At 41.5% G+C, this 26,961-nt stretch overlaps 1 protein-coding gene across 5 annotated transcripts in view; it reads left to right on the top strand.

The window, feature by feature from the left end:
* LOC133650617 (roundabout homolog 2-like) overlaps window positions 1-26,961 on the top strand; it is a 222,582-nt gene that overhangs the window by 123,712 nt on the left and 71,909 nt on the right. For all 5 annotated transcript variants that reach the window (XM_062048092.1, XM_062048091.1, XM_062048090.1 and 2 more), the window contains 3 exons: window positions 9,455-9,612; window positions 13,131-13,251; window positions 13,394-13,532. In XM_062048092.1, coding sequence (XP_061904076.1) covers window positions 9,455-9,612; window positions 13,131-13,251; window positions 13,394-13,532 — 418 coding nt within the window. The remainder of the gene's footprint in view (window positions 1-9,454; window positions 9,613-13,130; window positions 13,252-13,393; window positions 13,533-26,961) is intronic.

Here is a 26,961-nt window from a genome sequence, read left to right as displayed (position 1 = left end):
GGGTCAGTAAGCGAATGCAGCAGGGCAAGCATCTGTGCCAAAGTAGTCTGCCACTGAGACTCATTTTCTTTTGCACAACTGGGATGTGATTGACAGCTTGGCCGACGGGCCTTTGGCTCCTTGCTGATTTTTGTTATTCACCTCCAGCGTCCTCCAGGACTTTGATGGCTTTGCAGTATATCAGCAGTACAGTTAAGGGCAGTAATGACAATTAGATGGGAGATGAGAAAGCGATGTGTTCTTGTGCATGATGTATTTTAATCTATGATGCTGACATACTTTCATTTATTTTAATGATGCACCAAACATAAACCACTGAAATGCTGGAACTATTACCATCCATGCAGTAAGCAGGAACTATGATGTGTTTTTTTGACATGAACACAACTTTGATTTCATCATTTTGATTTCCTCCTCATGTTTACATTGTAATTGCTGTCATACTAAATGCAAACACTGACATTTGTAGGGCACTACTCAAAACATGGCAGAAGATATTAACTATACAGGGCTGTACTTGTTTGCTGGATTCAAATCAATCTCTATTTTTAACCATAATTCTAGCATTGCTTTGCGGTGCAATCATCATCCCTGCAGCCACTTAAAACACAAGCTTTGCAAATGTTATTTTGGATAACAGTTTTGACAGAATTAGGAAAATTTCACGCTGTAACCTTTTTAACTTAGCAGCTTGCACAGTGTTTCTGTTCTAAATGCACACTTGCGGCTGCTAAGATGACAAATCTTGGAGACTTTCTTTGAACACACTAAACCAAGTGCAGACAGACACCCTGTGTTGTTTGTAGAACAGACGCCTAATGTAGAAAATGCTCTTAAATAGAATCCCGGTGAACTGAATATGTCACAGCTGTTATAAATATGGCATATATTCTGTATTGGTTCATTAAGGTGATTCTTTATCTCCGGTTACTGTCTCCACATGTCTCAGTGATTTTTGGAAATCTATCAAGACATTTGGTTGTTTAAAGGACTTATTTTAAAACTACTACATATGAATCCTTGTATCTTAAAATATAATTATTGGACATTTTGATAGCATTAAAGATTAAAGATTAAAGTACCTCTGCATTTGACCCATCCCCTTGGGGAGCAGTGGGCAGCAGCGGCGCCGCGCCCGGGAATCATTTTGGTGATTTAACCCCCAACTCCAACCCTTGATGCTGAGTGCCAAGCAGGGAGGAAACGGGTCCCATTTTTATAGTCTTTGGTATGACTCGGCTGGGATTTGAACTCCAACCTTCAGCCCCAACTGCAACATTATATTGTGGACAATATTTTTAATCTTAATCTTGATGACTAGAATAGTGACTACAGAATAACAACATGAACATCAGTCATGCTCTGACAGGTTTCCTCTTAAATGTCAGGCTTGGTCAAACTTTTTTTGTAAATGTCCTATTGTTATCCATGCATTGTAAAAATGAACCATATTCAAACTCAGAAAAGGATGGCTCTCAGAAGAGCATTCAGCACCATAAATTTATGGAATGTCGTGCCATTTATCTACAGGAGGACACTGGTTGTTGGACTGTAGATATGTGGTGTTGCTTGAATTATTCATGCTCAATTTTCCCACCTGCTTCTCTCGAACACCCCTTCGCCTTGCCTTTTTCTCTGCATTCTTTGTTCTTTTAGGTACCACTGCCTTATGTATGTTGTAGTCTTAACCCGACCTGGGTATATGTGTGTGTATATATATACATACTGTATACAGTACAGGCCAAAAGTTTGGACATGCCTTCTCATTCAGTGCGTTTTCTTTATTTTCATGACTATCTACATTGTAGGTTGTCACTGAAGGCATCACAACTATGAATGGAGTTGTGTACTTAACAAAAAAAAGGTGAAATAACTGAAAACATGTTTTATATTCTAGTTTCTTCAAAATAGCCACCCTTTGCTCTGATTACTTTTTTGCAGACTCTTGGCATTCTCTCAATGAGCTTCAAGAGGTAGTCACCTGAAATGATTTTCACTTCACAGGTGTGCTTAAAGCTCGAGAGAATGCCAAGAGTGTGCAAAGCAGTAATCAGAGCAAAGGGCGGCTATTTTGAAGAAACTAGAATATAAAACATGTTTTCAGTTATTTTACCTTTTTTTGTTAAGTACATAACTCCACATGTGTTCATTCATAGTTTTGATGCCTTCAGTGACAATATACAATGTAAATAGTCATGAAAAAAAACAAAAAAACCCTTGAATGAGGAGAAGGTGTGTCCAAACGTTTGGCCTGTACTGTATGTATATATATACATATACCTGTGTGTGTATATATATATATATATATATATATATATATATATATATATATATATATATATATATATATATATATATATATATACCTTGCCGATCCTGAAAACTGTAGCTGAAAAACTAAATTAAGCCTTGTGCAAGCGCAAAACAGTTTGTTTGTTGTTCACATTTTTAATGAGCAGATTACTTCTTGTTTCGGGGTGACAAAATGTTACTAATGAGCAGGCGGACATTTTGATTTAATTGTGACCTAAACTGCAAGAGTAAAACTCCTGTAGAGCCACACGACAGAAAATCGTATGGGATTTTCCTTGGTTTGGCACGCCCCCATGCATTTTTTTTTTTTTTTTTACTAGGGCTGTCATGGTTAATGCGTTAACATGTGCAATTAAAGAACCCTTAGCTTCCAGATGACCAACATTTCACTAACAAGTTCCCTTTATGTATTTTTTCCATCTATCCATTCATCTTCTTCCGCTTATCTGAAGTCGGGTCGTGGGGGCAGCAGCCTAAGCAGAGAAGCTCAGACTTACAAACTTTTCATTTGGCCCGCCAAACATCACCCAAATAGGCTTGATGAAACCATTAAAACTAGGGTTGATCATATATGCAGTACTCCCGCCACCCCGCTGGGGGCACAAGCGAGGCATATTAGTCACAGTGGGGCAACAGTGGGGTTAGTAGAAGAAGACTACTCATTCAACCCTGGAATAGGGATGGGCGATACCACACTTTTAGGATTCGATACGATACCGATACTTTTTCTTGCATTTTCATCGATACCGATACCGATACCAATAATTTCTTATTGGCAATTTTTTGTCAGTCAAAAATATTTTTACTATTGTTATTATTTAAGACAAATCACAAGACAAATACAGACCATTTATACCACATTTATTATGGTCAATATATAATAAAAGTAAAATTAAAATAAATAACATAAATATGAAAAATAAAATATTATATATAATAATAACTATATATTATATATAATAATAATTAAATATTAGGGCTTTCCAATTAACAGTCAAATCCGAATTGCAAGAAGCTGCAGTTATTTTTTAAAGTTTGTGATATAATTAGCAATTAATGAAATATGAAATAGGCTAATGTTTTCAAAATGTAAGAAATCATGTTACAGATTAAAACCAAAATCACATTCAATCATATTTTCAAGATTTTCTTGGAAAAATATAAAACTTTAATGCAAAGATGAAGAATCTCCAAATTGTATCTCTTTCTTATCTTGTTTTAAATCCTCAAGCAATTTTCAACTAACAGTAAATTCCCCTGTGTGGAAATTATTTGAATTTAGGATAATCATTTAAACAAAAATATTCAGTAAACAATACTAAAAAAAAAAAAAACAATGCCTGTTTTAAGTCAACAATTGGACAACACTGGATATGCCTGGCTGCATCGCTGTCGGCTGGCGGTGTGTGTGTTGCACGTTGACGACGCTCATTCGCTGTCTCCTGTCACGTGACTGGGCCAGCTCTATACTCTGCCGGGTACAGGGGTGTCCCAGCACATAGTAAGTTAAGTAAGTCATCAAAAACATCTGAAAGTGATGCTTGTACCCCCCACACGCCGTTTTTTGGTTTATATCGATACTTTTCCAGAAAAGTGATGCCAAATGAGTAGCGTGTGAGTATCGATATATCGATACCACAGGATCGATACGCACATCCCTACCCTGGAAAAAAAATATAAATAAATTGCAAAAATCTGACTTTTAACAACGACTGGACATCAAAGTATGAACCCCAAGTGCTCGAGTCGTTGTTTTCTGGCGGACCTTTTAAGCGGCGTACACATTGATCCAGACAAGCAGCAACAATCTGGTAGGAAGCTTCATCACCAAACTTGGTAAAACATTTGTAAGCATATAATTATAATTTTTTATGCACAAATAGACATAAATAGACCAAGCCTACATTTAACCAACCACTAAAGACACTGCACAATTTAAAGGCCTACTGAAATGATTTTTTTTTTTTTAAACGGGGATAGCAGATCCATTCTATGTGTCATACTTGATCATTTTGTGATATTGCCATATTTTTGCTGAAAGGATTTAGTAGAGAACATCGACGATAAAGTTGCAACTTTTGGTCGCTGATAAAAAAAAGCCTTGCCTGTACCGGAAGTAGCGTGACGTCACAGGCTGAAGGGGTCCTCACATTCCCCATTGTTTTCAATGCAGCGACAGCGATTTGGACCGAGAAAGCAACGATTACCCCATTAATTTGAGCGAGGATGAAAGATTCGTGGATGAGGAACGTTAGAGTGAAGGACTGGAGTGCAGTGCAGGACATATCTTTTTTCGCTCTGACCGTAACTTAGGTACAAGCTGGCTCATTGGATTCCACACTCTCTCCTTTTTCTATTGTGGATCACGGATTTGTATTTTAAACCACCTCGGATACTATATCCTCTTGAAAATGAGAGTCGAGAACGCGAAATGGACATTCACAGTGACTTTTATCGCCACTACACTACATCGGCGAAGCACTTTAGCTACGGAGCTAACGTGATAGCATCGTGCTTAACTGCAGATAGAAACAAAAGAAATAAACCCCTGACTGGAAGATAGACAGAAAATCAACAATACTATTAAACCATGGACCTGTAAATACACGGTTAATGCTTTCCAGCCTGGCGAAGGTTAACAATGCTGTTGCTAACGACGCCATTGAAGCTAAATTAGCAACCGGACCTCGACAGAGCTATGCTAAAAACACTAGCTCTCCACCTACGCCAGCCAGCCCTCATCTGCTCATCACCACCCGTGCTCACCTGCGTTCCAGCGATCGACGGAAGGACGAAGGACGAAGGACTTCACCCGATCATCCATGCGGTCGGCGGCTAGCGCCGGCTAGCACATCTGCTATCCAAGTCAAAGTCCTCCTGGTTGTGTTACTACAGCCAGCCGCTAATACACCGATCCCACCTACAACTTTCTTCTTTGCAGTCTTCATTGTTCATTAAACAAATTGCAAAAGATTCACCAACAGAGATGTCCAGAATACTGTGGAATTTTGAGATGAAAACAGAGTTTTTTGTATTGGATTCAATGGGTTCCGAATACTTTCGTTTAACTATTGACGTCACGTGCATATGTCATCTTACATAGACGTTTTTCAACCGGAAGCTTAGCGGGGAATTTAAAATTGCACTTTATAAGTTAACCCGGCCGTATTGGCATGTGTTGCAATGTTAAGATTTCATCACTGATATATAAACTATCAGACTGCGTGGTCGGTAGTAGTGGCTTTCAGTAGGCCTTTAAACCAATCAGAAACAACTTAAGGCGGGTCTTGGAGTCTCTCTTTCTCACACCTCAGCTGTACGTTGTTTCTGATTGGTTTGAATTGCGTGATGTCTTTCGTGGTTGGGTAAATGTAGGCACACCTCAGATACGGACACGCAGATTGTATTACACGCACACACTTCTAAATGTGCACGCACATGTTGTGTTACACGCTCACAAATCTGGAAGCGCTCGCTCAAATTTTCAACGGCAGAGGTGTCGCAAAAGGCACGTGTAAGTAGACAACCTATTGAGGCTTCTTTCTGATTAGGCACAGGCAGACAACTTAAAACACACGTACGCGGATCTGAATACACACACACTCGGATTGATATACAGACACACACATTAGTACACACACATGTGAATTGTTTTACATGCGCACAATTTAAGATACACATTTGCCAATTATTTTGCTACAATAATACTTCCATACTAATTTATCTACAGAAAAAACATTTCTAGAAGAGTACGCAAAATTTGAATACTAGTGGCTTGCTTTCATTTACTCTCGTTTTTGAGCGCCAGGTCTGCTCTTCTTTCTATGTTTTTCCGCAGGTTCTGAGAGTTCTGTCTTTTCCCCTTTGTGGGTGTTTTTCATTTGTGGTATTGTATTTTTAGCTTGAGTTTTTTTAACTTTTTCCTCCAAAGTCAGACCAAAATCATTTTTCTTTGAAGTCAAAATAATTTTAATTATTGCTTGGGTCGTCCCATTTTACGTTTGTCAATTTGACTGGAGAGGTCCATACTTTCCTCATATCGCCATCATTTGGAAATGTATGCAGGCTGACCCCTTCTTTAGTTCTACTATATTTGATTGCTGTATTTGCTCATTCCTTCAAATGCTTCAACTCTATAAATATGATATGACATGATTTTGCTACCAAAATATGCAATATTAAATGGCCTCGAGTATTCTGTAGGTGATGTCAGCAGGCTAATGCAGGCCTGCTCATATTTTGTAGTTAAAAGTGGGCGTTCCAAAATGTGCTGAAACTCATTAGAAAACTAGGCTAAAATCATTTTGAGGGGAATTTTACCTGTCAACATAATTTTTAGGTCCAAAACTTTGAATTAAGTGCCAAACATTACAATAAAAAATAAACTGTTGATTATTTATTTAAACAGCAGAAGTTTGTATGCTAACTACAATAACGTGAAGCATTTTTTGGAACAATTTAAGGAACCCTTCAAAGAGATCGCTACCCCAGAAACATGGATAGATGCTAAAAAAGGAAGGGATTTTAACCTGGAAGGATATGAACTACCGTAATTTCCGGACTATAAGCCGCACCTGACTATAAGCCGCACCAGCTAATATTAGGGGAAAATACAGATTGCTCCATATATAAGCCGCACCCGACTATAAGCCGCAGGGTTTTGATGTGTAATTACCGTAGTATATAGGGGTTCCTGCTACCACGGAGGGGAATGTCGGGACAGAGATGACTGTTTGGGAACGCAAAGCGTCCCATTTATTAACAATAAATATTTCAATCATTCAATCAAACTTTCACATCTTTGACATGGCGAACAGCATTTGTGCAGAGTACAAATAATACAACGGTGCAAAGTAATACAAAGTGCTCGCCTGTACGTTATCAAAATAACCAGCCTACCGGTATATGAAAAGTCAGTCTTTAATCATTGTGTCATCGTCTTCCTCCTGTGTACTAAAACCACCGAAATCCTCTTCGTCGGTGCCGGAGAAGAACAGGCCGTATATAAGCCGCACCGTTGTATAAGCCGCAGGGACCAAAACGAGGGGAAAAAGTAGCGGCTTATAGTCCGGAAATTACGGTAAATTATATCGACAGAACCAACAAGAACAGAGGGAGAGTGGCTGTGTATGTGATGAAGATCTTAAACTACAAAGTGGTAGAAAAATATATCATTCGTTATTGATATCTTAGAATGTGTATGTCAAGAAAAATACAAGAACATATCAGCTGTATATATAGATCACCTAAATCAAACATTGATACGTTTGAGAACTGAATTAAGACATTTACTGAAATCAGTCAAAAAAAACCTTTCTTATATGGAGACTTCAGCATTGACCTCTTGAACCCTAACAAACAATAGTCCATTGCTGACTTTATAGACACAATGTATAGTCTAAGTTTATATCCTAAAATCACAAGGCCAAGCAGAATCACAGGACACAGCGCCACACTTATTGATAATATTTTTACTTATGATTTTGATAACAACACAGGTGGCCTGCTAATATCCGACATCAGTGATCATCTACCAGTTTTCATTATCTATGATGGAAACTACGACAAGAGGACATTTGATGACAAAAATAAATTTCAAAGAATATGCACGGAGCAAAATATGACTGCTTTCAAGAATGATCTAAGAGTGAAAGTTGGGAAAATGTATACAGGGATATGATGTAGATGATGGATATGCCCATCCATTCATCCATCCATCTTCTTCCGCTTATCCGAGGTTGGGTCGCGGGGGCAGCATCCTAAGCAGGGAAGCCCAGACTTCCCTCTCCCCAGCCATTTCGTCCAGCTCTTCCCGGGGGATCCCGAGGCGTTCCCAGGCCAGCCGGGAGACATAGTCTTCCCAACGTGTCCTGGGTCTTCCCCGTGGCCTCCTACCGGTCGGACGTGACCTAAACACCTTCCTAGGGAGGCGTTCGAGTGGCATCCTGACCAGATGCCCGAACCACCTCATCTGGCTCCTCTCAATGTGGAGGAGCAGTGGCTTTACTTTGAGCTCCCCCCAGATGGCAGAGCTTCTCACCCTATCTCTAAGGGAGAGCCCCGCCACCCGGCGGAGGAAACTCATTTCGACCGCTTGTACCCGTGATCTTGTCCTTTCGGTCATAACCCAAAGCTCATGACCATAGGTGAGGATGGGAACGTAGATCGACCGGTAAATTGAGAGCTTTGCCTTCCGGCTTAGCTCGTTCTTCACCACAACGGATCGATACAGCGTCCACATTACTGAAGACGTCGCACCGATCCGCCTGTCGATCTCACGATCCACTCTTCCCTCACTCGTGAACAAGACTCCGAGGTACTTGAACTCCTCCACTTGGGGCAGGGTCTCCGCAACCCGGAGATGGCACTCCACCCTGGTATTAAGAAATCAAACAAAGCACCAATATGATTCAGTTGAGGAGACTGTTCAAACTACAAGTGTTTACAAAGTACAAAGAAGAACCGTTATCGTAAATATCTTGAACATAAAAAAAAAAAAAGAGAGACAGTGATTATTTATGTATTTAATATTTGTTTACTTACTTATGGTATATTCATTTATTTATTATTTATTTATTCACTGTTCAGTTACAAACATAGAACAAATAGATGGGGCATGACTGCTATGACATGATTAACTAAGCACTGCTCCTTTCTTCTCCTTTTCGGACATGCTGTAATGAAATATATGTAAATATGTGATGCATTACATTGTAATTGTATTTTATGCATGTTCAAAATAAACTGAACTGAATGTTGTTTGCATTTAAAGGGGCCTTTAATCACAAACAAATGGCATTAATCATATACAAACGCAGAATAATCACACAGTTTATTTTGACCACACGTCATAAGCTTAATTGGTTAAAAGAAGGGTAAATGCAGACATAAATAAACTCATTATGTTTTTGGGTGCATTTGTTTGATTTATTTAAAATTATTCAAGCAAGTAAATAATCTTTTTAACCAAAATTCAAATGTGTGTTTAATCATATTTTAAAAATGTATCTTCAAATTAGCAAACACATTGCAATACTAATTATTTCACTATCATCTGCTTGTGCACGGCAGGTTTGACAAATCAGCACAATTCATCTCTACATATCACTTCATAACTCCTGATTTCCTTTCTTCTCCCTAGTTTTACGAGACGACTTCAGACAGAACCCACAGGATGTAGTGGTCGCCGTTGGGGAAACCGCTACCCTGGAGTGTCAGCCCCCACGAGGCCATCCAGAGCCCACCACCTTCTGGAGGAAAGACAAGACTCGTCTTGATCTCAAAGATGACAGGATCACGGTGAGATCATTTTGTGTTCAATTCAAAAGCTAACATGTATTTATGCTGAATTAACATAGCAGGGCTTAAATTTGCATAACAGTTCTGCAATATTTCAGGTCTTTTGTTATCAAGATGAGAAGGGTTCAACACTTTTAAAAACACAAAACATTATTTTCAAAACAAAGTGATGAACTATCGCTACTATTGCAAGCATATAGCTGCACATGTCTCGCCTCGCTACAATGTCTTGAGAAAATCTGTTTAGCTGCAACCAAAATCTAAACACAATTTTGATCCCCCACCATTATACCCAACCCCTCTCTAAAGTCTAGTCCAGTTTAGCTTTTTTTTTTTTTTTTGTCGGTGTTTTATTACAATGATTTTGGCCCATGTTACTGTCACGCACCTTTGTAAAAATTAGTAAAAATAGGTTGAAACTAACAGGCATATTTGGAGAGGACGTCTATATACTGAGACCACTACACTGTTTAGTTATCACTGTGTTTTTATAAAAGTAGAATATTTTTTAACATGTTCAAGAACACCATCTTTATCATTGGTGATGACCACAGTGTTTGAGCAGTCGATGTTGATATCTCCACTTTCTGAGCTTTTACGATGTCTCATCTTACTTCACTTTCCACTTTCACTGTCCTTTTCTTTGATGCTCTACCCACAAAATGCTTGGGAGACACATTGGAGGTTAAAGTTAAAAAGTTTATTGACAAGAAAAAAGTGATGTTGCCCTTACTGAGTGAAAGGTTGCTCAGCTACAGTATGTATTAATTAAGGTTGGCTACCGAATTAGTACTTTTATCGTCACTGACAGAATTCCATCAATACTACCGGGTATCGATTCACGTAAAAAAGGTTTTGCACGAAACGTCACCTACAGTTGCAGAATTAGCCGGCTTAAACACTTGGCTGGCAAACAAGCACTCAAGCAGCATTCACAGGGGATTTGGTCGGACTGCCTCTAAAATACTGTTGTAATTTTCAATGCCAACAAAGCAAGTATGCCTGACAGAAAACGTTCTATCATAAAGTAAGGTGTCGTTTTTTCAAAACGCGCTAGCTCAATGGATTCAGATTATTTTAGGAGCAAAGACCACTAGACAACACATTGCTGCCATCTAACATCTTGGAATTGCAACTGCATGCCCAATTTATTACATAATACTTGCAAATGAGAGTCAGATTGTAAGAAATTGAGATAAGAACGAGACGGCACAGTTATCAATATCATCTACCTGATGAATGTTAAAGGTACCTATTATGCAAAGCCAACTTTTCTCACCTATTGGCACCTGCTTTTGTGGATTTGGAATCCCCATAATCCCAAACATTGGTAATCGAACCGTTGAGGCATTTTTAGAGATATTTAAAAAAAAATTCTGCTTTCCTTAATACTTCAAACAAGACGTTAGAAATTTGCTCTGACTTGTGACGTTCTCTGACCTGTGACGTCAGCGGATAGCCCCATATGTGGTAGACATTTACCCAAAGAGCTTTGCCCGAGTCCGCCATTGTAGTCTGATGCTGTAGTCAGTAAGTTTCTTCTTTTTCTCTATCCTCTTTTGTGGGGCAGACTGGTTCGTACATGCACTGTTGCCATTTCTAAAACAAATTAGAGAATCGTTCCAACTTATATCTGTCAGTAGACTCGTTATGGAAGCACTAAAAACTACAACATGGATGACGGGGAAAAGACGCAGTAGAAGTGGAGACACGGAAATATGATCCTGTAGAGACGGTCAGACAGTGGCTTGAAGACGGTCTGTAAAATATATTCTAAGCAAAATGTTGACCTAAGAACCACCATTATATGTTATGTAGACCACAAGGAAGTGTTTTAAATGTAGAAAAAAACACAATATGAACCCTTCAAGCCAGGGGTGTCCTAAGTCAAAATAATAGTCATTTAGTTGCGGCCCGCAGCTAAATGTTTAGCGGCCCGCCACACATTCTGGAAATGCCGTTGCAAAAATCAGAAAAACATTTAAAAAGTGGAATGAGGTGAAATCTAACTAGAAAAAGTTGCAAAGTTGACACAAATCTGCCATGCAGGCTGTTTTTTTCTTTTGTCTATCTTTATTTTCCTTTTTTTGCCATTGCTCAAAAAAAAAAAGACACCAAATCAATGTTATAATGAATTATTGACCTATTCAAAGCTCGAATTACTTCAAATATTTCACATTAAAATGTTTCATGTGGAAAAAATATTGCATATATTGTGTGGTTGCCATATAAAAACATCCAAGTTTTCTTTGAAAAAAGAGCATAAAACAAACAAAATAATAGTTCAAATGTAAAATCGACAGCTATATCTGAAGTTGATCTCGTAACTTAAGTGTTTAAAGTAAAACAAATAATACAAAATGATCACTTTATGAGCGGGGTACCTTTTGGATCCCAAATATATTTAGTGGGATTTGATGTATCTTTTCACTGCGATTAATCAAAAAATAATAATGAAAATAAAATCAATGGTGTCATGCATTATTGATCTTTTCAAGGCTCCAATTACTTCACATCAAACATTGCTTTCTGAATGTTTTGGGCGGTGGGGGAAATACTGCATATTTCAGTTTTACTATAAAAAACAAAGTTGTCTTTGACAGAAAAGGCATATATAATAATAGGCAATCATAATTTGACTTGTTTTTAACATTTTAATGACTGAGACCCTTTACAGGCCCCAAGAGCCCTAAATGTTAAAAAAAAAATCTATATATTTTGTTATGGTTTGAAAATTAAAGATATCAAAATGGCCCCCCGCATGCTTTAATTTTTCCGTGTGCGGCCTTCAGTGGAAAAAGTTTGGACACCCCTGCTTTAAGCGAAATGTTTGGCTCTACAATAACTTAGTCAGTGTACAAAAACTGAGACTTATTTTTAGCAATTATAATATATAATTAATAGAAAACTTTTATGAAAACCGAGTTACGACTGTATTGCTTATTTTGGCAATGCATTAATTTTAATGTGTGAATGTTTTGTTTTGTTGTGGTAATATTTTGGATGCTGTTTGTGTTTCTATGTAAAATGTGAGCCTCGTCTATAGGTCACCTATTTACAGTCTTTTTTCTTTTACCGGTCTTTATTTCAGCTCATTACCCACTTGAGACAAAAAAGGCAAATCAGTGCAATCACAGCATGAAATATTTTAAGAGTTCATATGGAAGCCTGGCATTACCATATTAAACCACAAAATGGCGTATCCTGAAGGGACGGTCAGAAAGCATTGCAACATTTTGACCAAATAACCACCATTACATATTTTTGTGGACCACAAGGAAGTGTTTTAAATGCAGAAAAAAAATCATAAAAGGTCCCCTTTATATAAAAAAAACAACTAGATTTTATTATTAAACAAATTAACATTTATTAACACATGAACACACACAGAAGTACCGAAAATGTGTACTGTTGAGTTTTGATTCCCAGGTACAAATGTGAAAGGTACCCATCCCTACACAAGTATCACCTGAATTCCCATTTTAAGATTTGCTATAGTGTCTCCTGCTTTTTTCCAGGTTCGTGGAGGAAAGTTGACCATCTCCAACACAAAGAAAACCGATGTAGGGATTTATGTGTGCGTGGCCGCCAACATGGTCGGGGAGAGAGAGAGTGAAAAGGCTCAACTCTCCGTGTTTGGTAAGAACTCTGGGATACACAGGTTCAAAAAGCAATAAAGCATGACTTTCTCAGGTATTTACTGCTCACCGTTGCATGCAGTATTTACCACCATCTTCCAAGTATATTTAGCTTCCATTATATGTGCACTCCCCGCATCTAGAGAGACCGGTTTTTGTGCAGCGGCCTGTGAACCAGGTGGTCTTAGTTGATGAAAGCATGGAGTTCAGGTGTCAGGTCCACGGTGACCCACCTCCCACACTTCGCTGGAAAAAGGAGGACGCGGATATTCCCCGTGGAAGGTGAGGAAAGTGTATGTGTGTGTGTGTTGTGCGCATGCCTCATGAAGGTTTGTGTGCACATTTTACTGCCAAAGTGATGACGTGGAGGCGCCGAAGCAAAGCTAATGAGTCCCTCAAGAAGCAAGGAAGCGATTTGACGTATTACTCGTGGACTTTCATAAGCGCGGCAGAAATCATTTATTAGCCACAGAGAATCTCATTATTTGCTGCGTGAACGCCTGCGCTCATAAGAGGAGTAGTCCCCCTCCCTCTACATCCTTACTCATTTTGATTGCTTCAGACTCTCTGAAGTACCACAGTTCTTTTTATTTTGCTCTTAAGGCACATTCCGCTCCAGTGATGGTCAATGTTGAAGGGCCTTAGTGTAGTTTTTAATATAAAGCAATCCAATACACAGCCCTACAAGGAATACTATCTATATGAAGTAAACATTGCCCAACTAATAAAGACGGCTAGGTTTTTACTGCACTCAGTGTTAAAGGCAGTTGTAGAGAACTTATAGAACAATGTGTTTCGAGCCCAGTATTCACATCATTTACACATTTAAATAATTAAATGTTTCCACCATGAATTACTAGAGCTGTTCCTATTTGTCCGATATTGATATGGAATATCGGTCCAATATTAGTAAAAAAAACATGTTTTAGATTAAATCGGCTTGCATGTGAGCTTCAATATAAGCAGTCCTGCAGCATGTTTTTAAGCACATCGGTTGGTCTTTTCTTGTATTTTGGTGAAGTCATTTACAAAAAGGAAACATGGCACAGTAGGCTCTAGGCTACTAAGAGCGAGCAGGTGCACAACAGCTAAGCACACAATAGCACACAGGCTAGACATACGTATATTGCAGTTTAAAATAAGTTTGTCAATGTAAACAAGTATCAAATTATTATAGTTGCATATTATTTACAAATTCAAACTCTCCAAGGCAAAAGCTTATTAAAAAGTATCCAGTAACAAATGTGTGTAGATCAGTCAACTTACTGCATCATGAGCTTAACTTCATAATTAATAATTGTGACCAAAAACAAAATTACCACCCAACTTCAATTCAATTAAGAACAGCGTAAGTCCATTCTAGTTAATAAAAAGTTTTGTCTTTTTCATATACCATTGTTCTCTGTTTACATTATTTAACTTGATCAAACCTTTTCTAACATACCTCACTACAAAATAATACAAGTACAGTATGTGCTATGATGTGCTCATCGATATCGGCCAATACTCAATGCTCCAATATTAATTTCAGTTCAGTTCAGTTTCTGTTTATTTTGAACAATGTAATGCATCACACAATTCCACTTGTTTCATTACAGCACGTCCGAAAAGGAGTAGGAAGAAGCAGAGCTTATTTAATCCTACACCTTTTCATACCATAGCAATTTTATCCAATTGCCTTTTTCTCTGTAACAGAACAGTGAACAAACAAATAATATACCATAGTAAGCAAACAAATATTAAATACATAAATCTTTGTCTCAATAATAAAAAAAAGGGTTCAAGATGTTTATCATAATTCTTGTTCTGTGTACTTTGTGAACACTTGTAGTTTGAACAGTCTCTTAAACTGAATCATATTAGAGCTAATTTTGATATAATCTTGGAAGTGAAAAAGTTGTATCGGGACAACCCTTTTAATTACTTTACTCATCCACGTTTTGCTCCGCAGTATCTATTCAATTACTATGCGTTATAATATATCAAAAGAAAATGTCAGCCAAATTGTGTGCTGCAAGTTGTAACAATGTACAACTGCTCGAATAAGCAAAAACGTGTTCAAAAGTACTGAGACACAGATTATAATAAGCGCTCATGTCAGTCACGTTGTCAGTTCGCCCACCTGTGTTTTGGCTCCACGTCACTGCCCTTTGACTCAAGAAACATGTCCTTCTTTTGGACCTTCCTTCCTTCCACGTCTTTCCCTGTGCCCACCATCCTCCTGGGAAGTGTGTATCTGGGTCAGAAATGTTCTGTGAATGGAATCCTCACCCTACGGACCCCCCCCCCCCCCCCCCCCCGACTCCCATCAATATTCTCCCCCTGCACCGTCTTTCAAATATGACTTTTTCTCACCCCTTGTGCCATTTCTCTGCCTGACTTGTCTTCTATCTGGAAATCAGCATGGCTGGCTGCACAATTTCACAAGATCTCTCAAGCCAAAGAGGCCCCAGAGAGAGTGAGGGGCCGGGGGGGGTCTCCTTTGCAACCTCCACTCATTCGGAGTGGAGACCCTCTTATCTGAACTGGCCTGAAATGTTCCTCTTGTTCTCACTGCAGCAATGGCATCCTTATAGGACAGTATTTTGCACTGGAGTCCGCACATTGATGCATCTACACTATGAATTAGTCATTTCTTACTGCTCTGCCCATTCATCGAATTCAGTTTGTCAGAGCATGCCACTCCCTTCCTCTCAGACTGTTTGTCTGTCTGACTGTGTCTCCTTCTTTGGCTCGCCTTCCCCCCTCTCTCTCACACACACACACACACACACACACACACACACACACACACACACACACACAGACACACGCAGTACTGTACGTCCCACCCCACAGTGGGTGGCTCATCGTTATAAATATTGAAATAGTGGAACAGTCAGGGTTCCAGCTGAAAGCACCTTTCATTTTGCCATGCCTTCATGGCGCCGTAATTGCTCGGCTTGCTTTGCTTCTGCAGCAGTGTGTGTGCTGCGGGGAGTCTTAATTGCCTCAGAAAGTGTGCCTTTACACAATACAAAAATGACACAACCTCTGATTTCAACACAATCCTGGTTTCATTTGTGTGCTGTTTGTTTATATTTAGTACCTAAAAAATGATGCTTCTACCCAGTAGGTAATATTTTCAATAACAATTTTCTTGCATCTTCAGCTAGATTTTTTTTCAGGTTTTTATGGGTATGTGTTCCTACAAGGATATAAGACAATACATTTTGTTGAGGGTTCTCAGGAAATATATAAAAGATCCTTATATGCAGACTACTTTGTTACTGTAGATACTTTCATATACTCATTCATTCGTATACAGTCATCCCTAGTTTATCGCGGTTAATTGGGACCGGATTTGGCCACACCAAACAAATAGCCGCCAAGCCGTATTATTGCCGTATTATTGCCAATTCATTGAAAATGTTCACAACATAAAAATCTGTTTACAACTTTCTGGGGTTGTCCCGATACCAACATTTTGGTACCGGTATTTCAATACTTTTTTATACTAAATAAAAGCGACCACAAAAAAAGTATTATTGGCTTCATTTTGACAGAAAATCTTATTATACATTAAATATAAATTTCTTATAACGCTCAAAAAACAATTTTGGCATTAAATAACATAGTAAACATACAAGACAACTTCTTTGTTACGGTACAGGGAAAGAAGATGGCACAGACAGCACGATGTTGTTTAGCTCTTTATTTATTAATATATACAATAAGAAATGAAGTGTGTAAACTAATCCAAAATGTGTATGGTGTGACTATGTGTAGCGATTAACTGAGGAATATTAGCAGGAGTGTTGAGTGAGAGGCGGAAGTCCAAGAGGAGCAAGGCATGCTCGAAGGTCCAGAGACAGGCAGGAAGTCTGGGCAATAGAGAGGCATCAAAAGTCTGTGTCTAGGCGGTCGAGATCCAAGACGCAGCCAGGGAACCAGAGGGAATATGGGGAGACATGACACACAGCTTGTGACGCGGGAACGAAGGAATGCCGCTGGAAGGCGACAAGGGGACACGAGACAAATGAACACGGAGGGGAGAAAACAGAGAGAGAGAGAGAGAGAGAGAGAGAGAGAGAGAGAGAGGGTGATTAGAGCTAGATGAGTCGGCTTACTGTACTGAACAGGTCGCTACGTTCTGGCCCGGAACGCAGCTTTGCCCTGGCTTAAGAAGCCCCGGAAGCTCATCAGCGACAGGTGTGTAGATTGCTGATGGAAAGCAGCTGCCTGCTGCAGCCAGAGTGGCGCGCGCAGGAATGCGCTTGGAGGTGCGCCCAGCACAGCGCATAGATGAATGTGCACTGGGGTGCGCCGAGGCTGTGACATTCTCTTTTAGTAATAAGTAAGTAGCAAACAAAGGCTCCTAATTTTGCAGCTGACGCGTGCAGTAACATGTGTAATTTCCGATTGTGTTATTTGTCAAAATTATGTGGGACAAGCGGTAGAAAATAGATCGGTGGATGGATTATAAATTATTATTGTTATTATCAAATCTTACAAGTTCATTTACTGTTGTTATCTGGTTAGTTTCTGTTTGAACATGTTCTACCCGCTTTTATGTTAAACTGTAATAAGCACTTATTCTTCTGTTGTTTGTCTCCTTCACACATGTTTTTGATGATACTACACATCTTGTACAAGTAGTTCAGGGTCATACATTGGTCATAATTAAAGTTCTCCTTTGTCCCGCCATGAAACAATGACTAAAGGTTTTGTGATAATACAAACCCCGTTTCCATATGAGTTGGGATATTGTGTTACATGTAAATATAAACGGAATACAATGATTTGCAAATCATTTTCAACCCATATTCAGTTGAATATGCTACAAAGACAACATATTTGATGTTCAAACTGATAAACATATATTTTTTGCAAATAATCATTAACTTTAGAATTTGATGCCAGCAACACGTGACAAAGAAGTTGGGAAATGTGGCAATAAATACTGATAAAGTTGAGGAATGCTCATCAAACACTTATTTGGAACATCCCACAGGTGAACAGGCAAATTGGGAACAGGTGGGTGCCATGATTGGGTATAAAAGTAGATTCCATGAAATGCTCAGCCATTCACAAACAAGGATGGGGCGAGGGTCACCACTTTGTCAACAAATGCGTGAGCAAATTGTTGAACAGTTTAAGAAAAAAAACCTTTCTCAACCAGCTATTGCAAGGAATTTAGGGATTTCACCATCTGTGGTCCGTAATATCATCAAAGGGTTCAGAGAATCTGGAGAAATCACTGCACGTAAGCAGCTAAGCCCGTGACCTTCGATCCCTCAGGCTGTACTGCATCAACAAGCGACATCAGTGTGTAAAGGATATCACCACATGGGCTCAGGAACACTTCAGAAACCCACTGTCAGTAACTACAGTTGGTCGCTACATCTGTAAGTGCAAGTTAAAACTCTCCTATGCAAGGCGAAAACCGTTTATCAACAACACCCAGAAACGCCGTCGGCTTCGCTGGGCCTGAGCTCATCTAAGATGGACTGATACAAAGTGGAAAAGTGTTCTGTGATCTGACGAGTCCACATTTCAAATTGTTTTTGGAAACTGTGGACGTCGTGTCCTCCGGACCAAAGAGGAAAAGAACCATCCGAATTGTTATAGGCGCAAAGTTGAAAAGCCAGCATCTGTGATGGTATGGGGGTGTATTAGTGCCCAAGACATGGGTAACTTACACATCTGTGAAGGCGCCATTAATGCTGAAAGGTACATACAGGTTTTGGAGCAACATATGTTGCCATCCAAGCAACGTTACCATGGACGCCCCTGCTTATTTCAGCAAGACAATGCCAAGCCACGTGTTACATCAACGTGGCTTCATAGTAGAAGAGTGTGGGTACTAGGCTGGCCTGCCTGTAGTCCAGACCTGTCTCCCATTGAAAATGTGTGGTGCATTATGAAGCCTAAAATACCACAACGGAGACCCCCGGACTGTTGAACAACTTAAACTGTACATCAAGCAAGAATGGGAAAGAATTCCACCTGAGAAGCTTAAAAAATGTGTCTCCTCAGTTCCCAAACGTTTACTGAGTGTTGTTAAAAGGAAAGGCCATGTAACACAGTGGTGAACATGCCCTTTCCCAACTACTTTGGCACGTGTTGCAGCCATGAAATTCTAAATTAATTATTATTTGCACAAAAGAAATACAGTTTATGAGTTTGAACATCAAATATCTTGTCTTTGTAGTGCATTCAACTGAATATGGGTTAAAAAGGATTTGCAAATCATTGTATTCCGTTTATATTTACATCTAACACAATTTCCCAACTCATATGGAAACGGGGTTTGTAAATCATATCGATGTAATCCTTGTAGTATCGACTAGATACCAAGTACAAGTATCAATACAATCAATATTTCTGTAGATCCACCCATTTGTTTACATTCCGGAGTGCTAGCTTGCTGGCAGTGAGCTATTGTATCCTCCCACAGTGTGTAGTGAAGCATGTTTAGCTATTCCTCATCCTGCAGGGATGATAATTGTAAAACACTTACTTTATTTGTCACCATGGAAGCGAGGATTAGTGATTAAGAAGTAGCTAAAACAATACAGACTGCGGATGGACATTAGCCGCTAGCCAGCTATGTTTTAAAGCACCGTTAGTTTTGAAGCCAAAATACATTCATTCTCCCTCTTCTGTCTTCACGCTGTGTTTGCTTGTAAGTGCTCTGTACCTGTGCGTTTACCAGTATTGTCAGAACTGCGCCATCATGTCCGAACAAAAAAAGAGCCTCATCAACATGACGTAACACACATATTTCCAACCATATGTCACTCATTTCACCCAATATAGTAGCCTTGAGTGTGTTCTACTGTAGATTACAGTACTCACCTGTTGCCCAGAGGATCCTCCAGGTGTCAATGCAATGACCATCACCCGGCCACCAAAACATGGCCACAACGGGGAAATCCTTCTCACGTCCTGGGTAATTCCTCTAAATTAGAACTGGGCTTCAATGTGCTGAAACCACGGGCGTGTGTTTTTCTGCAAAAAACATGGTCAACTTGACACTCACAGCTATTATCATGTAAGCAATTCAGTGTTAGCGTTGCATTTCTGCGTTGTCGTTCCCCATCGCTCAAGCCAAAACTGTGTTATTGACGTCAAAGATGAAGTGCAGCTGCTGATAGCCCGAAGAGGTACGCCAAATGTCTAATGCTCCGTCCCACTGTTGTCGTCTGTAGAGTTAAAGATGAAGTCCATGCAGAAGTTGTTTTGACGAAAGTTGGTCAACTTTACATTGTCGCAGTGAAGGTAGCGCCAAGATTAGCCGGTTGTGTTGTTGTAACCTGTATGTTACTCTAATAAAGCACTGTACAAGTACTAAATAAAACAGTTAATGAGATGTCTGGGCTAGATCAGAAGAAACTAAATTCAGCTCTAGGAATGGAGAGTAATAAAGACTTAACACAGGTTTTAGGTTTAAATGGTACCAAATTATATTAAAGAATAATAGGAAAAATAACAAACAAACATTAACATGTAAATTCAAATAGACATTCACATATTCCACAAGTTGACAGAAACATTCAATATTCACAACAGACTGTGTACTTAATTCAATCCTTAGTTTTCTACCAACGATGGTATAGGCGCAACACAATTCAGAGTTCATTTAAACGGCCCCGCAAAGTCCACGTTGTGATGGCAGTGTCCAGAGGGGTTTTAGTGAAGGGGCGGGGGAAAGGTGATTGTTCAGGAGGACCGTAATGAACACGTTGCGTTTTGGTGAAAAAAGAAGGAAAACAGAGGGTGGCTGCTAAGGAGCCTCCTACCCGCCCGGGGCTCGGTTGGGTGGATTCAGTTCAGTTGGTTGGTTCGGTTCCAGGCATAAAACTTCAGACTCTAGTTCGGGTTCTAAGCTCGCCATCCAACCTGGCCTGTATAAAAGGGCAGGACCAGTCAAATTTCCAGTGTGCACACAAAAGAAAATACATTCAAATACTAAATACTAAATAATACAACTGTATTCAAATAGCAAAGTATATTCCTTAATATTGTACAATAATTCATAATCCAATTATAATAAATAATATAATAATTGTTATATCAAAATATTCATTTCTCTAATAGTATCAAAATGTAAACTCTGCATCCACAAATAGTGTTAGCAGACACAGTGGTTAACTGGACTGCTTCATAAAGTGCCTTGGATGCATAGCACTGATAACCATCACCAAGTAAAACAACCCAAGGACAATCAGACAATTGTTTAACAGTGATAACATTTCATTCAATGTGTTACTATATTCAGAGAAACCGGCATATAAGTAGATGCTAACAGCTCCATTCAAAACGAATGCAGCGGCTAGGCTACGTAAAGCTACACAAATGCAACTCACCAATTCCGCAGATAAATCACACTCAAACACTCCCGCGGGACGACCCACGGCTCCGGTAGCCGGCTCCTACAGTTCGACATTATTACATGTCAGTTTAGAAGGCTTAGTTAATCATTAAAAGCGTAAAACCGAGTCACATACCTGCAGCAACCTCACACAGCGTGTCCCTCTCACTCTCACCGGTAGCAGCCCACTTCCGGGTTTTATGCTATTCTGACAGCCGCGTTAGGTCACGTGACCGCGTGACGTAATGACGCACGCTAGGAAAGCTTAGACGACGAATAAATAAATAAATAGAAAGGATATTTAATGGGGTTTTCTCACCCGGGTTACATCCTCCCCCCTTTAGATCATGCAACTCCTGATGCATGCTAAACGTCACAAACATCCGATTTCAAAAGGTTGTTTGCTGCATAGGTAGTGAACGCTTCGTCATAGGCATTGACTAAACCATGAAATAGCGTCTGAACAACTGAAATGAGGGGATTACCTAACGCCGCATATTGAAGGCGATTAGGAGGTTGACGCTGACGACTAGGACGACTGATCACAGGCGTGGTTTTAACGACACTATCAGGCAAGTTCGCAGCTTCAGGTGGTAATTCTGTTGGACTGAGCAGCGGCTCGGTTTGGCAGGGTGATGCCTCTGCTTGGTCAAGGAGCTCTGGTTCGTCCACAGGTGGGTCTTCTTCAAATAGACCGGTTGGTGGGTTTTCACCAGGCTCTGGTTCCTCTTCTTTCACAGGTAAATAAGCTTCAGATTCAGCAGAGGACTCTCCATTGGCAGGTAAGTGCACAGTTTCTGAAACAGGATCGACATGAATGACTGAAGGCACAGGTGAGGAATACACAGCCGTGGGCAGCGGCTGAGTGTAATGTTCAGCGGAGGGTTCGACAGCGTGCGAAGTCTGGAACTGAAAAGTGGTTGGCGGAATAAGAACTTGAGGTAGATTCCATTCCTCTTCCTCCAAGTCTTTAGATTGATCAACTGTTACTGGCTTCCGGCTCCGGGTTACAGGGCGTCGTGGTGGTGTAACTAGCAATGGATCTGAACCACCACTAGCTGGCAGAAAAGAGCATGGGAGGAGTAGATCTCTGTGGAGCGTACGATTGGGTCTATCTGCCCTGTTCTCAGGCCGAACTGTGTACACCGGGAGGTCCCCGGCACGCTTCACAACGACGTAAACATCATGCTCCCACTTGTCTTCAATCTTGTGCTTGCCACGCAGCCTGACATTACGCACGAGAACTCTATCTCCATCCTCCAGACTCGACGGAGTGACTCGCTGATCGAAAGGAGTTTTATTCCTTCCGCCAGATTTTGCAGCATTCTTCGAAGCAATTTCAAAGCTCTCTTCAAGTCTGGACCGCAAGTTCTCAACATATTGGGAATGAGAGGTGTCTTGTCTTCCCCGCACAGGTAAACCAAAGGCCAGATCTACCGGCAGTCGCGGTGAACGGCCAAACATCAGTTCGTACAGCGTAAAACCGGTGACATCGTTTCTCGTGCAGTTGAAAGCGTGCACCAACGGTTTTACGTGTTCCTTCCATTTGGCTTTCCTCTTGTTCTCAAGGGTCCCAAGCATGCTGAGTAGGGTCCGGTTGAACCGCTCGACTGGGTTTCCCCGAGGATGGTAAGGGGTTGTCCTGGTTTTTACGATCCCAGCGAGTTGGCACAGTTCTTTTATCAATTTAGACTCAAAGTCGGGTCCTTGATCCGAGTGGAGACGTTCAGGTATTCCGTAGCACACGAAGTTCTCCCATAGACACTTTGCCACTGTCTTCGCCTTTTGGTTTGCGGTGGGTATGGCTATTGCAAACTTTGTGAAATGGTCGGTAAAAACCAGAATATCTTTAATATTGCTTTGATCGGGTTCGAGTGATAAGTAGTCCATGCAGAGCAACTCCAAGGGACGACTCCTCTTGATGTTGACGAGTGGTGCTGATCTTTCAGGAAGTGCCTTGCGTCTCACACAACGATTGCAGGTCTTGATCTTATTCTCCACGTCAGCTGCCATACGAGGCCAGAAAAAACGGGTGCGTACGAGGTCCAAAGTCCGCTCTATGCCCAGGTGACCCATGTCATCATGCAAGCTGGTCAGGACTACGGACTTCAACTCCTCCGGTAACACCAGCTGGAAAGAGACTTGTTCTCCGTCATGCCTCCTCCGGTACAATATGTCCTCTTGTATTTCAAGACGATTCAGCTCCCTTAGCAACAGCGCAAGGTCCGGGAGTTCGCTCCTTGCAGTTGGGGGTACCTTTTCCCCAGTGTCCATCTGGTGAATGACCTCTCTGATAACTGGGTCAGCCTGTTGCTTTTCCTTGAGGTCCAGATGTGATAGGGCGGGAACAACTGGTAGGCCATGATGGTCTTTACTGCCGTAGCAGTCAGGGACTGCGTTGGCTGACAGACTCAGAGACTCGACCAGGGTGATCTGACTTCCTGCGGAACTGCTGGGCTGACTGGTGACAAGACAGCGGTGGCAGATGGCAGATTCGATGTCTGGGTCGAGTTCTTCCACTTCACTCGGGTCAACATGTTCTTCCTTGAATTTGTTAATCAGGTCCCAGTCCTTCTGCACTGACAGGTCAGCAGGTTGGTTGTGAGGGCGGCGTGATAGAGCGTCTGCATCGAGGTTCTGCTTCCCGGCTCGATACTGCAGCTTGAAAGTGTAGGTGGACGGGGCAGCAAGCCATCTATGACTGGCGGCATCCAACTTTGCAGATGTTAACAGGTAAGTGAGTGGGTTGTTGTCAGTCACTACCACAAAGTGGGTCCCGTACAAGTAGTCATGAAACTTCTCGCACACATTCCACTTCAGCGCAAGGAATTCTAACTTGTGTGCAGGATACCTCGATTCGCTCGCTGACAGGCCCCGGCTGGCGTAAGCGATTCCTCTCAGCTGGCCTTCTTGGTCTTGGTAAAGAGCCGCTCCAAGCCCTGTGGTGCTGGCGTCAGTATGCAAGACTTAAGGTCGTTTTGCGTCGGCAAAGCCAAGGACTGGTGAACTGGTCAACTTCTCAATTAGTGTTTCGAAAGCTTGCTGGCAGGTAGGCGTCCATCGCTCTCCGAAGGGCTGTTTCCTGTCTTGAAACTTTGCTGGACTCAATCTCTTCTGGGATTTGGAGGTAGGTGTATAGCCCCGCGTCAAATCATTGAGAGGTTTGGCGATGACTGAGTACCCCTTTATGAACCTCCGGTAATATCCAGCAAATCCCAGGAACGACTTGAGCTCCTTCAAAGTTCTTGGAATTGGCCAGGTTTTTAAAGCAAGGATTTTGTCCGGATCGGACTCGACTCCCTTCTCCGAAACTATATGTCCCAAGTACCTGACAGACTTCTGGAAAAATTTACATTTCTCTGGAGAGAGCTTCAGACCATATCCTTTTAGACGATGCAATACCCGCAGCAGCCTCCGCTCATGTTCTTCCAGCGAATCCGAAAACACGATGAGATCGTCGAGAAAAACCAGAACTTCCTTTAAATGGAGATCCCCCATGCTTTTCTCCATTAATCGCTGAAATGTGGATGGAGCGTTTGTTATCCCTTGGGGCATTCTGTTGAATTCCCAAAATCCGATGGGCGTCACGAAAGCTGTCTTAGCTTTGTCTTCTTCGTTCATCTCGATCTGGTAATATCCAGATTTTAAATCGAGAACGCTGAACCATTTGGAACCGGTCAAAGCGGAAAGAGACTCCTCCAGATTTGGCAAGGGGTAGGCGTCTTTAACCGTTTGAAGGTTCAGCTTCCTGTAGTCGATGCACAAGCGTATGTCCCCGTTCTTCTTACGGACCACGACAATTGGTGATGAAAATGGCGACTCTGATTCACGAATGACACCAGCCTCCAGCAGGTCTCTGAGATGTTGTCGGACGGCCTCGATGTCATGAGGGTGAATGGGTCTTGCTCTGTGTTTGAACGGAGTGTCGTCATCCAGTTTTATGTGATGTTTCACCTTGTTCGTGCGTCCAAAGTCCAGTTCACTGAGTGCGAAGACGTCCGGGATCTGATGGAGTTTCTCCGTGATTCTTGCCTTCCACTCCGGTGGAATAGGTGACTCTCCAAAATTCAGCTTTAGATTGATGCGAGGACTTTCAGATGGTGAACAGCTTGTTGACATGCTGTGCGACAAGATCTGCGGTGACACGGCAAGTTCTGCGATGGTGGAGAGAGGTGGGATGGTCACATCCTGGTCCGACTCATTACTCAGGATGACCGGAATCTTCTTGTGGGATTGGCTTGGGAGCATAATCAAAGAATTTTTGACACACAGCCCACCTGGCAGTGGTGAGGCGGGATGCTCCACAAGCGCCCACTGACCGGGAGACAGCATGCTGGTGGGGATTGAGCCATCGACGACGGTGGTGCGCCCAGCAGGGATGAGGACCGGCGACTTGCTGGCTAACCTCACAACTCCGTCGCAGCCTTGTTGTTGTTGCTGGTGGCGTATTTGCAGTAGTTGCAGCACTGCTCTGTAGCCATTTGCCGTCGGCTGGAAGTTGGAGAAGTCACTCCCCAAATGCTGGTTTTATAACGGCTCCAGTGAATTCATGCCGATTAACACCTGGGACTGATGAGCTTTGTCGGCAGGAACAACCAGTGCTAGCGTTGAGACGTCAAAATCAGCTCCCAGGAACTCTCTTGGAAAGGTGACCGCCATCTCCACATATCCGAGATACGGAACGACCTGTCCCGCAGCTCCTTCACCTTGCAGTAAGTCACGCAGGGGTTTCACTGGCTGGTCCGCAAAATGCTGGTTGTAGAACGAGACTGGGATCGTAGTTACTTGCGATCCGGTGTCCAACAAACAGTTGAATTCTTCGCCAGCGATTTTGATGTTTGCTGTACAACGGGATCCGACCAAGCCTTTAGGTAACCGGGATGGAACAGCTGTAGTGCTTTGGGTTATTTCTTGACATTTGACATGTTTCTTCTTCGGATTGGGACATTGTGGGTCCACAACAGTTCCGGTTTGCCCCACAACTGGAACTGACTTTAGTTTAAAGATGGTCTGGAAGAGAAGTTAGATCTTTGCCAGCTTTGTTGCTTTTCTGCAAACTGTTTCTTCTTAGCAACAACAAATGCAGGGTTCGGGGGGTTATCACAGAATGTTCTTATGTGGCCATCTTCACCACACCGATAGCAGTAGCCAGGCTTGGGAACAGAAGACGGGTTCTTTGGTTGCTTGCCCGCCCCCTGGCCCGCACCCGACATACCACCAGGCGTGGGCTTGAAAGCAGCAGACTGACAGGATCTTGACTGGGCAGCAGTGAGTGTTGCGAGCTGCTTCTGGATGTCGGCCAGCTGTTTAGCGAGCTGCTGCGTGACGTTGGTGAGAGCAGCAATCTCTCCCCTC

The sequence above is a fragment of the Entelurus aequoreus genome, linkage group LG05, assembly GCF_033978785.1.
Source record: "Entelurus aequoreus isolate RoL-2023_Sb linkage group LG05, RoL_Eaeq_v1.1, whole genome shotgun sequence".
NCBI lineage: Eukaryota > Metazoa > Chordata > Actinopteri > Syngnathiformes > Syngnathidae > Entelurus > Entelurus aequoreus.
This window is presented reverse-complemented; position numbering and strand designations above follow the sequence as displayed.